General features: G+C 32.6%; 1 protein-coding gene across 3 annotated transcripts in view; it reads right to left on the reverse strand.

The window, feature by feature from the left end:
- Positions 1-8,680, reverse strand: part of LOC110036823 — a 96,965-nt gene extending 88,285 nt beyond the window's left edge. For 2 of the 3 annotated variants that reach the window (XM_020741357.1, XM_020741356.1), the window contains exons 1-2: positions 8,597-8,680; positions 1,755-1,873 (exon numbers count right to left, since the gene is read on the reverse strand). In XM_020741357.1, coding sequence (XP_020597016.1) covers positions 1,755-1,873; positions 8,597-8,609 — 132 coding nt within the window. In that variant the 5' untranslated portion in view covers positions 8,610-8,680. Of the gene's footprint in view, positions 1-1,754; positions 1,874-8,322; positions 8,522-8,596 lie in introns of those variants that run through there. The other variant, XM_020741358.1, reaches the window with a different exon arrangement.
- Between the last annotated feature and the right edge of the window lie 5,137 nt (positions 8,681-13,817).

Genomic DNA, 13,817 nt, shown 5'->3' on the forward strand with positions numbered 1-13,817 from the left:
ATATATATATATATATATATATGTATGTATGTATATATATATACAAGTTATTTTGGTTTTTTTACATATGTGAGCTAGTGTCTCACTATTTATATATAAATACAAGTTATTTTGGTCATTTTACATAAGTGAGCTGATGTCTCACTATTTTCAAGCTCGTCCGAGCTGTCAGACGTCTAAAATTTTGTTCTTTTGGGCTTTTGGTCGTCCGGGCTTCTAGTTGTCCCTCTAAGAGATTCAGTCTGACACATCTTATGTATACATGTTTAGTTTAACAATTCTCTTGCCTCTTGAAAGCGAAGTTGCAATAAAAATGAGAGAATTTTAATACAAAAAAAAAGTGATCGCAATGATTCATTAATTGAAACTCACATGACTTTGGATCTTTTGCGGTCTATTTCACTGACTCCAAAATGCTCTCCTAAGGCCTTTAGGTCGGCTCTCTGTTGGCATTGACGATTAGAGGATCTATCCTGGCTTGCCTTCATCTGGACTTCTGGTCGTCCGAACTTTTGTTAATCTGGACTTCTAGTCGTTTAGGCTCCTAGTCATCTAAACCTATGGTCATCTGGACTTCTGATCATTCGGACTTTGTGAACCGATTTAGCCTTCATAGGGGATTCTAGTCGTTTAGGCTTCTAGTTGAGCATTTGTGAACCGATTTAGCCTATTTGTAGGGTCGTGCTGCATCAAAGGGCCTTAAAGAAAACCAACTAATACTACTTTAACTAACAATTTAAACATGAAGAGTCCTTAAAAAGGGAAATCAAATGAGAGAACCAATTATTATAAGTTAAATGCTCAAATTAAAAAAAAATCATCTATATTATATATTAATTCAACCAAGGAATATTTGTAAATGATCCCGAACCATAACTTTGAGGACCTCTGACCAATTTATTTGATAAAGATCTCATCTTACAATATTTAATCCATCAACTTTTAAAATGCAAGGAAATAAGGTTAGGAGGGCTTAAAAGAGATCCATTCTAAGTTATCTAAATGGGAACCAAGATTTTGCATGCAAATACAATATCTACGGAAATGTATATGGTAAGAGGAACATTTTCAAAAGTGTGCACCGTGTATGGAAGGAGATGGGAAGAATGAGTGGACAAACAGGAGGGAGAGTGGGCGAGAGGAAAATGATGAAAAAAAAAAGTAATCAACATAAAGCGGAAATAAAATAATCAAGGATATGGGAGCATTCAACATAAACTGCCTGTTGTAAGCCCCTAAATTGGAGGAAACTAGATATCCAGGAAACATAGCACAGTTCACATGCAATAATAACAGTTTTTTAGCAAGTATTATCTCTGATGGGAAATGCACTAAGCCACAAACCATCCAATTTTGTTAAATCTAGATTCTAGTCCACTTCCAATTCGTTTTGCTGTGAATAACTTCTCAGAATAAGTTAAACATGTCAAGAAATTTCTATGCTTAGTCTAATTATTCAAATAATTTTTTTCCTCCATCCTAATAAAGGAATGTGCTTTCTCTATCTGCCAAATGTGCAAATGCATCTCCAAAACGTTTAGAATAGAGCACATTTCCTATTTGTGAAAACATCTATCGTAATTGAAATGAAGTTGTACGTACATTAAGAGCACAAATAAAAATCAAATTAAGCCTGTTTTCATTATATAGCTAGGGGGAACAACATCACATGAAATAGAAGGTTATATGCATGGTGTAACACATAAATGCCATGAAGTATTCCAATAAACGAACATATTCTCCAACAAACAAACCTTTGTGGAGCGAAATCCATGGCATAAGATGACCAAATTCTTGGAACTTGTTAAATGCAGCATACCAACAAGTTTCTGTCCATAGTTGTTTAAAATTTCAACCCTTTGCTCAGACACTCCTGAGAAAGATAGATAAATTTATTCTCATTTTATTCATGACAACAAGAAAAAGAATGTATTAAATAGGGAAACTCATTAACACGTAAACCTTAGGGAAAATGGAGAATAATATTTACAGCTTCAAGATTTGAAGTAAATAAATACACTAGTAAAATGGGATTCTAGTCAAATCAAGTAAAGATGCAAAAGTCTAAGCCTGCTCAAGAATAGAAATTTGAATCTGATGACTTCTCGGCCAATTAAAATTTAATGCCAGGTTCGTTAAGTTCAGAACCCGACTTGAAATAGCAAAAACAATTAAACAAAGGCTTACTAAGCAAAGAGAAATCTCCTTTTTTGGAACTGACGTATTTAGTAGCATTGTTTTATTAAGTAGGAACCCTAACATTGAAAAAATATTATATTGAATTTTATCCTCGTAATTTGGCATTGCTCCTAATAAGTTTTCATACAAGTCAAAAAGATGAGAAGATTTTTGTTTCCTATCATCATGAAATCCAAGAAGAAAAACTCTAGACATGCACAAAACTGACCCGTCTCTGGTCCCACCACAAGTCCCATCCCACACCCTAGCCACCCTCACTCACATGCACAAACCTCTTGTTCATTTTTGCAGTCACATGCATGACTTTATTGAGAATATTCGTGCACACAGTCACTCGTTACCCACCTAGCACATCCTATATTATTGCATGATGCTTAATCACATTGTCACTGCCTTTCATTGCTAGTTGCCTACTCTCTCAAGCATCGTTGCGACTCACTCATATGCCTCCTATTGTTGCATCCATTATCACATGCACCCACTTGAACTTGATTGTCAGTCTCATCCTCGCTTGTGCAACCAACCACACTAACCTGCTTATTGACTTCGCCAACTACTCAATAATGTTCTTCCTGCTCTCTCTAATGGGGGCTGTTGGTCAAAAGATATTTTTGCAAGAAGATAAAAGTAATATTTACAATGACATGTAGGTTGGTTGTTAAAGGAAATTGAAGGTTGGCATTGGATTGGTATTGCTTCTGGAGGGTGATGGTAGGGACGGCTTTAGCTAGGATTACAATGAGTCTAACACTTGGCCCAGAGCCATAAAGACAAGATGGATAATTATGTAACTTGAAGTTAAAGTCAAGAAAATCCTGGAATTTCTGTAGATAGAGGAATTAAAAGGGAGGGTGGGGAATAGAGTAGTGATCTGTTAGGGGAACCTGGGAACTAGGATTAACCAAGGCGGGAATGGACATTACTGTTACGACCCGACCCAGGACTTAGAATTAACCAAGGCGGGAATGGACGGTCAAAAGAGTGAATTAAATTTTCTATATTAACTCACAATTTAACAGATGAAGAAGCCAAAATTAAATTAAAGTGGTATAATTTATAATTACCTCATCGATGGTTGTCCTCGTCTTCTATAAATATTTTCTCTTCTACTGATTATCTTTTAATTACTTAAAATTTATCTGAAAAGTTAGTTAAAATAGTTGTAAGCTAAACGAGTAAGTGAATACTCATACTATAAACTAAAGTAATACAAGAAAAAGAAAGAATAGTACGCATGTCAGTTAAACTTCTTTATAAATCAATATAAACATTTAACATGCTATTTAAAGGGGTACATATCATCATCATATCAATATAATTTAATATCTATACAACTGTCACAGAAGGCATCGTCTAAAAATTATGTCAATTAAAACACATCAATATTAATATCATTTTCCATTTACGTACACGAGTAGATTAATGTTCCCTCACTGGTATCATCAAAGAGTGTTCTATTATAACAAAACATGCACATGCAAGCATACTATAAATCATTTTGTTTACATTATAAATATCAATCCAATATCGTATAACATGCATGTGTGGTTAAAAGCAATACTATGCAAATCAGTCACATTCATTTCTAAATGATCAAATTGAATAATAAGCTAGAATAATCTTATTCTAGTTACAGTAACAAGATATATAATTTCTAAAGCGAGTGGTTTAAAAAAAAAATACAGTATTATTACCATAATTTAGAAGTAAAAAATACTCACCATGATGTTGTACTTGTTTCAAAGATGTTTAATCTTTGTCTCTAACAGTTAGCTGCTTAAAATATCATAAAATTATAATCTTAAGCATATCATTAATTATGTTTAATTAATTTATTAACTACTTATATAACTTTAATTCTTGATTAGAATTTTCAGTTTAAGTATTTATGTTATTTTAATTTGACTATCAAAACTTCAATTAAATCGACATTAATGATTTTATTCAATATTCGATAAATGTTCGCTCAAGTGAAAATTTTATTTCCATATTTCAAATAAATCTTTGATTTTATTATTATAATAATATTTATATATATATATATATATATAAAACTTAATATTCTTACCTTACCAAAGGCTCGACTCGGTTCATCACCCGTATGACTTTCTTCTTCCTTCGCATGCTAGGGCTAGGTTGAGAGCTCCTCTTCCTCCTTCATCGATCACTCGGTTCGACGCAGAGAAGCACACGGAGAGACTTCCTCCTTCAACAACTTTGGCTCCTCTTCTCTGCGAGATCTAGATCACACACAAGCTGGCTTCGGTTCTCTCTCTCACGGGCGTCTTCGCCTGTTTGATAGTACCAATGGAGCTACAGCAACTTCCTCAATCACAGCTCGGCACCGACGTCACCCCTCTTCTCCTCCTCTACGATGATTGTTTATCTCTTCTTCATCTTAGTTGGTACGTTAGGATGCGGGTTATTTAGCCACTGAAGCTCGACAGAACTCTTTCTTCGTCTTCCTCTTCGACTAGACTCCCAGTTAGGTCTTTTGTCATGATTTATAAGCGAATTTCATCTACTCGGCGTCTTGATCCTTCCGCTTTACCTCCCCTCTCTTTGACCTCCCGACTCCTCATTTTGTTTCTCACAACTCATCAATTCTTCTTTGATTCTTCATTACACCTCCCTCCCAGTCACTAAATCTAGACATTAATGGCATGACCCGACCCGGGGCTTGGAATTAACTATGGCGGGAACTGACAGTTGAACGGGTGAATTAAGTTTTCTATATTAACTCACAATTTGACATATGAAAGAGCCACTAAAAATTATATTAAAATGATATAAATTATAATTACTTCGTTGATGGTTGTCCGCGTCTTTATAAATATTTTCTCGTCTATTGCTCATCTTTTAAAAATTTAATTAAACTCGAAAAATTAATTAAAACAATTGTGGGCTAAAAACACATTGAATACTCATACTTCTAAACTCAACAATACAACAAAAATAAAGAACAATATGCATGTCAGTTAAGTTTATGTATGAATCAATATAAACATTTGACATGTTGTTCAAATGGGTCTATATCATTATCATATCAATATCATTTTACATATATGCAACCATCATAAGAGGCAACGTCTAAAATTGTGTCAATTAAGACACATCAATAATAATATCATTTTATTAATATGCACGCGTACATTAGTGTTCCCCACTAGTACCATCAAGGGTTATTCCATCATAGTCAGTCATACAAGCAACCAACATAAATATATGGGTTCATCATATTTAATCATACTATATAAAACATACACTAAAATGTATGAGTAAATAAATACAAAATTCACAATAATATGACCAATAAAGAAAAGAACGGCACAATCACAACAAAGCATCCACAAATATATCACATACAAAAATATTTTAGAAGAAACAAATTATTGTTATAGTTTAAAAGTACGAGTATTTACCTAGATGTCGATCAATTCGATAAGATTTTGCCCCGACGTCGACTCAACTAAAATGAAACTCCCAAAATAAACATGTATATATATTAAAAAATTATTTTATTGATTATGTTATTATAAGTTTAATAAATTAAAATTATTTTAATTAGCTAAAAATTATTATTATTTTACTTTACATGAGACCATTTATTTTCAATTCAATCTAATATTAAACCTATCATACTTACCTCTGAGTGCTTGATTTCATCCTTCTTCGCACGATCAGAAGTAGCGGCTGACTCTTTTATCCTTCTTCGAACATTGGTCTCATCTCCTCTACGCACACAAAAACTCCTCCCTCTCGTCATCCTTCACCACAGACAAGCCGCCCGGTAGGAAGGTAAGTCGTCCGACAATTTATAGTGTGAAATTTCACCTCCTTGGCTTCCTAACACTTCTCGCTTCTTCTACCCTTTCATTCATTCTCCCGACCTCTCTTTTCCTCTTTCTCGATTCTTCATTTCCTTTTCCAACTACTTAACTCTTTGAATCCTCTAGGCTATCTTTGTTTCCTCTCCCCATGTAACTGAATTGAGCCGTTAAACTGCATGTCTCAACTCTTCAAGCATTTTCTATTAGGCTCCCTTCTTCTATAATTTCGGTTGTAGCTCTATGTCTAAATGGATATACTTATTAATTTGAGTCAACTATAAATTTTATTTTTTATTATTAAAATTTTCTTATAATTTTTCTATGACTCTTTTATCGGTACTCAATTAATTAATATTAAACATTGGGCTCTGATACCACTTTTGCCACGGCCTAATCATTAAATATATATAAGAGCCTCACTTTTAAGATTATATATATTTAAGTTTATTATTAAAATATTTATTTTAAGTGCAATTGAAATCAAGAACGAAGCTATTAAGTCCCGATTTGGAGAAAGATTAAGATCAATATTTGTGCAAAAGATAAAGAAACAATTAAGTTATGTTTATGGTTAATTTCAATATAGGATCTTGGATTTTTTGATGTATTTAAGTAAAAGATGAAGGATCTTGGATTGAAATTTTAGAAGAAGTAACTTTAGTGGAGGTAAGAATTTGGATGTTTATTTATATAAAATATTTTGTTTAATTAAATAGATGCTATTAAGTATGATTTAAATTTAAATGGTGATTAAAGAAAATTTGATTCATTGAATTAGGGCTTTGGATCATGATTTGGGCAAAAGAAGAAGAGTCAAGGAGGAGGTGAGGAAGTAATCATAGAATTAAGATAATAAAGACATCATTTAAGGCAAAGGTGAGTAATTACTTTCTTATATATATTAAATTGATGTTTTAGTAGATAAAGACTTATCTTGATACTTCAGACAACTATTTTTATAATTATATGAATGTTATAGGATTAGAAATTATTGAAAGAAATGAAATAAAAATATAATTCTTCAATGTCTTTAAAAGGAAGTAACTTAAAGGAAATGAAATTGAAAGCTTAGATTATTCAAGATTACCTCCAGATGGTACTGGCATGAGATGAGATGTACCCGTGCATGAAAAGGAAAATGAAAATGGTGAAGATGTACCTTCGAATGCAAAATTTTGCTGATACATACGGGGTACAATTTTGATGATACCTTCAGGTATTAAGATAATCATGATGACTTCTTAAAGATGATAAAAATGGTAAATATTTAAATTGAAACAGAAATAATTAAAGTTAAAATAAAAGCTTACAATATTATTAAGTAATGAATGGCATTATTTTATCATTCACGCATAGCATTTGCATATTAATTTAATGTATAATAAGGTTGAAATTATTCGCTAAGTCGTGTAAAGTTACTGTTTAAACTAATTTTTTCGTTTAAGTAAACTACTATGTTGACATATATGATAGAAGAGATTTAATTTACAAGACTACTTCTGATCGATATTATGTTGTTCTAATGGCTATTGTATTGTTTACTTCTGTGTAGTGATACTGTTGTGTGTTGATTTCGATGTTTTACTTACAGACTATGTGATTGTTTATGGATGATTTAAATTTCTATTTAGTCTAATTTGTGATTTCTTAATGACTCTAGTATAAATTAGAAGTTATGAAAATAACTAAAAAATAAATAAAATGTTAATATCATCATACTGTAGTTCTTAACTTTGTTAAATCTAAGCTATCAGGCCGGATTGTGACACCAAGAAAATCACCTCTTCTTCCACTTCAAAATAAGCAAGCTACACCACCTTCTCAAATTTCCTACCAAGCAACAATAACTTGAACAGTTCCCAGTATATAAATATTGCATAATGCCCACTATAAATACACATTGAATAACTTAATATACAGTTGGACAGTCCTCTAGACATGCAACTCTCAATGAGTATTATTGGTGAGTACATATCTAGTACATGAGCGAACGCATAAATAATTTTGCCTATATTCACTTCTTTTGAAGATTTAACCTACTGTGATGCTAGTCACCAGCAATATATCCTGGAGTGAATAACCAGGCAATTTCAATGAATCTGCAGCATGTGAAATAGCAATGGTTAGCATGCTAAGCAGCTGCTAGTTTATTACCATAATAACTAGAAACATAAAGGTTGGGTAACAGTACGATAAGTCAATCCGATGATGCTGAACAAGTAATCAAATACAGAGCTTAACAAACTGGAAAAATGAGACAATTCATCGTCAATGTGATTATGTTTGCATTTACTTCTTCTTGAATGGTGCTTCAGATTTTCCGCATTCTTTATTCATTTTATGGGGGAACACTTAACTGGCCTGTTTCATGTAGCACTAAAGAACTAAATATAGGGCCGATTCCCCACAATTATAACCAAACTATGTTTATTTCCAATCCGCGGACGATAGGTCCGCCTGTTTTGATACTCTAGAAAAAGCCGTCCTTCATCACTGTGTCTGTTCCGCCAAAAACCCTAAACTTAAACGTTCCAGGTGAGAGCAAACGAGAAAGCCGAAAGACGTACCAGGAGCCGACATCGTCGATAGAGACGCAGAATTCCAACTGTGAACCGCCCCCTTTTGTACTTGTAACTACTTGAACTTACTCACATTTTTATGTTATGTTACGGGAGCATTGAATTTATTTATAGATTATAGTTATGTTATAAGAAAGTTATAGAAGGGATATAACTCGAATATAACATTCATATATCTTCTGAGTAATCTGCTGAGATGAGCAACTTTGCGTAAGTCTTACGTACCCAAATATTTTCCCTTCCCCCATGCAGACTGACTCTGCGCGAATAAAATGAGCTGTATTTTGTGTAGGGTCGATAGTGTCCAGTATTTCGTCAAAATTGAAAAATTGAACGAGTCAAAGTGATTTTGGCTAAGTCGGTCTGATTTTAAGAAACCATTTTAATTTTTGGAATTTTATATAGCAATCAAAATATCAGAATATACGTTTATTATATCTAAACATCAATATTTATATATGAAGCATCTCAAACTCATAAATATGCAAAAAAAAAAAATAACATTTTGTCACCTTCCATTAATAAAATGATCAAATTAATCGCATAAGCATACTTCATCGCAAGATTAAAGGTCATGAAATTTGTTGGGATTCGTCCTCTTTCAATCTCAAACCAGTAATGACCGCCATCATCTCTGAAACTAGATTGACCACTCTATAGGTTCTCTAGCTTCCTCAGGGGTAGCACCAAAACCACAACGGACGGGATAGTTAAGGATTTTTCGACGTCGGTACCACGGGTATGTTCGTTATTTCACCCCTTTCGTCATAAAAAATCACTCATTTATGATATATGGCCTCTAGGTGTCTGCCTGCACAATTTTCCTCATCTTTTACAACATCACCGACTGAACCCTAGTAAAACTTTCCTCTTTTGAATCCTTCTTTCTGATTCCTTGCCTTCTATTCACTAAAGTTTTCATTTTTTTTTCTTCTTTACAACTTTTTGTTTTGGCGTGATGAATCTAAACGTCGTTGAGGTTGAAGTAGAGGAGTTGCCATGCTCCAATGACCTCTTCCACTGACTCGCCAACACGAGCTATAGTGAGAAACATCGCCTCCCATAGTCAGAATCTGCTTTTTTTTTACGTCAAGTTCTAGTGAAATGGATCTATGCCTAGAGTCCCACTTGGTTGTTGCTTCATCGTGGGAAATAGCGAGAAAATTCTTGTGGTCCTTTTCGATCGCAGTGCTCTCCATTTTTTTTGATAAAGGAGAATTTTCCTCCTATTGCTACACCACTAGCAAGGACGTTTTCACTATCGATGGATGCGGACAAAGACAATAAGAAGAGAAAAGAGCTGCAGAGTTTCAAAAACACTAGAGGCAAGAAGGAAGTTGGAGGACAAGAGATACATTTCAAAGCCTAGTTTTGTTGTTGAGGTGTGTGTAGCATGTGGATCAGTGGGGTTAGCAGATAACGACAGTGTGAGTTTCTCGTAGCTATCAAGTGTGTGGCCACCTAGGTACTTGTCGCCTTCCCGCGCGGCACTAAGTGACCAAGGCAACAGACGGTTATGGAGTATTTATTATGTGTACATTTATAAGTCTCAAGTGCTTTATACAATAAAAATCAAAGTTAAGGTGTTCAATACATAAATTCTAATGTTTTGAGTGCTACAAATGTAAAAAAGTCTTTCAATGGAAAAACTAATAATTGGATTTAAACCACAATGCAATTAAAAATCTATATATTAGATTTTTTTGGTTATTACTTTGATTTTAAATCTTATTTAAAGGAAAAAAGCATAAATATGAAAGTAAATGGAGGATTCGAGAAATTAATTAGACATTGTACATATAAAATATATAATTCTTGATGTTCCTTCATAACAGAACTCCAACTAACAACTGAATTTCTATTTATTCATGATCAAATAATTTAAATCAAATTAAATTTTAGTTGGTGACTTCATTTTTTTCAAAAATTTGATATTTTCGATTTTTCAAATTGCAATCAGTGTGACCAATTTGAAAACCTATTCATTCCAAATCGATTGAATGCTTACAGCTTATTGAATCCTAATTTTTTTATGAATCATTCCCAAGAATAGAGCTTAAATAACGAGAGAGAGACAGAGACAGAGAGATGAGTGAATAGTAATCTATCGTTATTTATAAAAAGATATCCTGACTTGGAAGGCAAAGCTGAATTAATATTGAATCGGTAATATCAGCTCTGTTAGTTGAGCTCCACTCGATCAGATAAGATCAACTCAGTCAGCTGAGCTTGGTTGATATGGTTCAGTGATACATCTAAAATATATGATCTTTATGTACACATTTTTATACCTATTTTTGAGATATTATGCTTTAATCAAAGGTATTTGTGTTTTTTTTCTTTCAGGTATCAAATTCAAATGGATGAAAAATGGAGAAATGAGTGAAAAAGAATCAAATATGGAGCAAAAATGAAAAAGATGTGCAAAAGAACTATGGCGCTTAAGCTCCAATAAAACAGAGAAGGCTGCGCTTAAGCGTCAAAAATAGTTATTTGGCGATTTAATGAATTTAGACAAATTTTTGAAGAGGTGTTTGAAACAACCGTTAGTGAAAAAGTGGGAAATAGTTAAGGGACACAAAAATACATTCAACTGGCTTTTGAAAGGAGGCAACTCCTGGAAGATTCATTGAATGTGGACACATTTTGAAGAGACACCAAGACACATTTCGGAAAATTCTAAAAGAAGACTTGGATTGAAGAACTAATGGATTGTCCACCCCCTTCTAGTCACCCACACACACCGTCGACGCCCATAGCCACACGCTGCCGCCCCCTTTTATTTTTTTTTTTTGTGGTTTTTTTTGTATTGTAAGTGAAGGAAGAAATTCAAAGGAACTTCAAGATTTTTTTAGAGAGGATTTGAGATAAGTTTTATTTTTGTTATTACATTATTTTTGTCATTACATTTGGTTTTAATTTTGACTTCTTGTTTGTTTGCATGATTCTACTTTCAAACATAAGTATGGTTGTGTTTTCTCCATAATATATGAGTAGTTTTTTTTATCTTTTTCCTTAAAATGATAAGTGATTAAGTATTGGATGGAAGTTGTGTGAAGTATTAATTTTTTATGTCAGAATAATTTGTGATGATTTTAAGCCTTGTACTTCATTTACTTCTTGATTTGGCCAATTAAGATGTTAATATCTGTTGTGAGGAAATGTAAGATTTGAAATGTAAGATTTGCAGTCAACAAATAGTAAGAGATGGTATTGTCTCAGTCAACACAGTCAACAAATGATAAAAATCACATGAGATTGTATGGATGAGAATGTAATTCATATGATTGAATGCAAATAAATGGGGAAATAAACTTTAAAGGGCGTAGAATTAGAGGACTTTAGAGTGACAAGCTAAAGCCACCAATTCAATCTATTGAGTTTGATTGATAGTTTTAGGTTTTGATACGAGATGTTAGCCCCTAGGTGGAGGGAGGAAAGGGAACTCTAGAGTGAGAACTAGTATCTTCCCTATCTAACCCGTCTTCAAGACTATTCAAACTTTAAATTAGTTAATGTTCTTTATAGAATCTCTAGTAAAATCTCTAGTAAGGGTAAAGCTTATTTGGCACAACATAATTTGAATACTTCCACAACAGAATTCCTATAATTTGAATACTTCCACAACCTTCCACAACAGAATTCCTATATTTGTTACTGATTCATGATAAGGAAAAAGATATTTCATATATATCGTCTTCATCTTACAAATATCTAGTTAAGTTTATTTAGTTGTCTACTTTGCTTTCAATTATAAAAAATTTACAAAAAGAATCAAACTTTCATTCTTATTATTGTATCTATTGTTTGAGTAAGAATATTTTGCCAAGTAGAATTTGTTATCTATCTTCTTCTGATTGTAGTTGCATACTTGTCCCTGTGGGCTTGATTATCGGCGTTTAATCAAAAAATATTATATTACTTGATAATGATACGTATACTTGCATAGTATCCAATATTTAAATATAAAAATTGTAATCTTATTTGCTTCGAAGTCAAGTTTTTGCCTAACTGTTGCTGGTGATCAAGTTTTTGACGCCTTTGTAAAGTAAAAATTCTAAGTAAGGAGAAATTAAGAATATAATTACATAGATCGTATTGACATATAAAATCGGGATCAAGTTTTTGGCGTCGTTGTCGGGCACAAAATATAAAATTTTTGAAGAGATTTTTAGAAAACAAATTTCTATTTTTATAATGTCTTATTTAAAATTTATTATAGGGATATTGTAGTGTTGTTTTTATATAAAGCTCTTGTTTGTGTGTTCTATTTTATTTTATGTTGTTTCGAAGTAATGTATGTGTAGTTCAGATTCTATAGGACTAGTGTCTTATGACTCTGAATTAAAAAGAACTATTAGAAAAATTAAAAAACTCAAAATTACTGAAAAAGATAAAAAATTTCAAGAAATGACAAACCAAAATAATTAAAATACTGAAATTAATCAAGAGTTTAGACCCTTAAGAGATTATGTAAACCCTACGGTGGATGAACTTCATTGTAGTATTCAAAAACCTATTGTAGTGGCTAATTCATTTGAACTTAAACCCATTATTATCTAAATGCTATCAAATAATTAATTTGGGGGACCACCAACTGAAGATCCAAATTTACATCTTGACACTTTTCTAGAGTTGTGTGCTACATTTAAATATGATGGTGTATCATATGGTGCTATAAGAATTAGACTTTTTCCTTTCTCACTAAGGGATAAGGCTAAGATATGGTTGCATTCGTTGGCATCTGGATCTATCAGAACTTGGGGTGATTTAGCGTATAAATTCCTTGCTAAATATTTTCCACCATAAAAAATTAGGAAGTTTAGAAATGATATTACATTTTTTTCTCATTTTGAAGGGGAATCTATTTATAAAACATGAGAACGATTTAAAGAACTACTGAGAAAGGGTTCACACCATGCTATACCAGATTGGTTAATAATTTAAATCTTTTACAATAGATTGGTTGGATCTCTTAGATCTATTATCGATGTTGCTGTTGACGGTTCATTGATGTCAAAACCATTTTATGACTATGCTTTACTTGAACAGGTGGCTCATAATAATTTTTAATGGCCTTCTGAGAGGGTAAATCATAAGAAAGTAGCCAATATTCATGAATCTGATGCTTTTGCAAAGTTAGCAAATCAAGTTGCTACAATTGCAAATCAAGTTGCTAATTTGGAATGAATTTTTCTCAGCAAAAATC

Source organism: Phalaenopsis equestris, unplaced genomic scaffold, assembly GCF_001263595.1.
Source record: "Phalaenopsis equestris unplaced genomic scaffold, ASM126359v1 Scaffold211311, whole genome shotgun sequence".
Classification (NCBI taxonomy): Eukaryota; Viridiplantae; Streptophyta; class Magnoliopsida; order Asparagales; family Orchidaceae; genus Phalaenopsis; species Phalaenopsis equestris.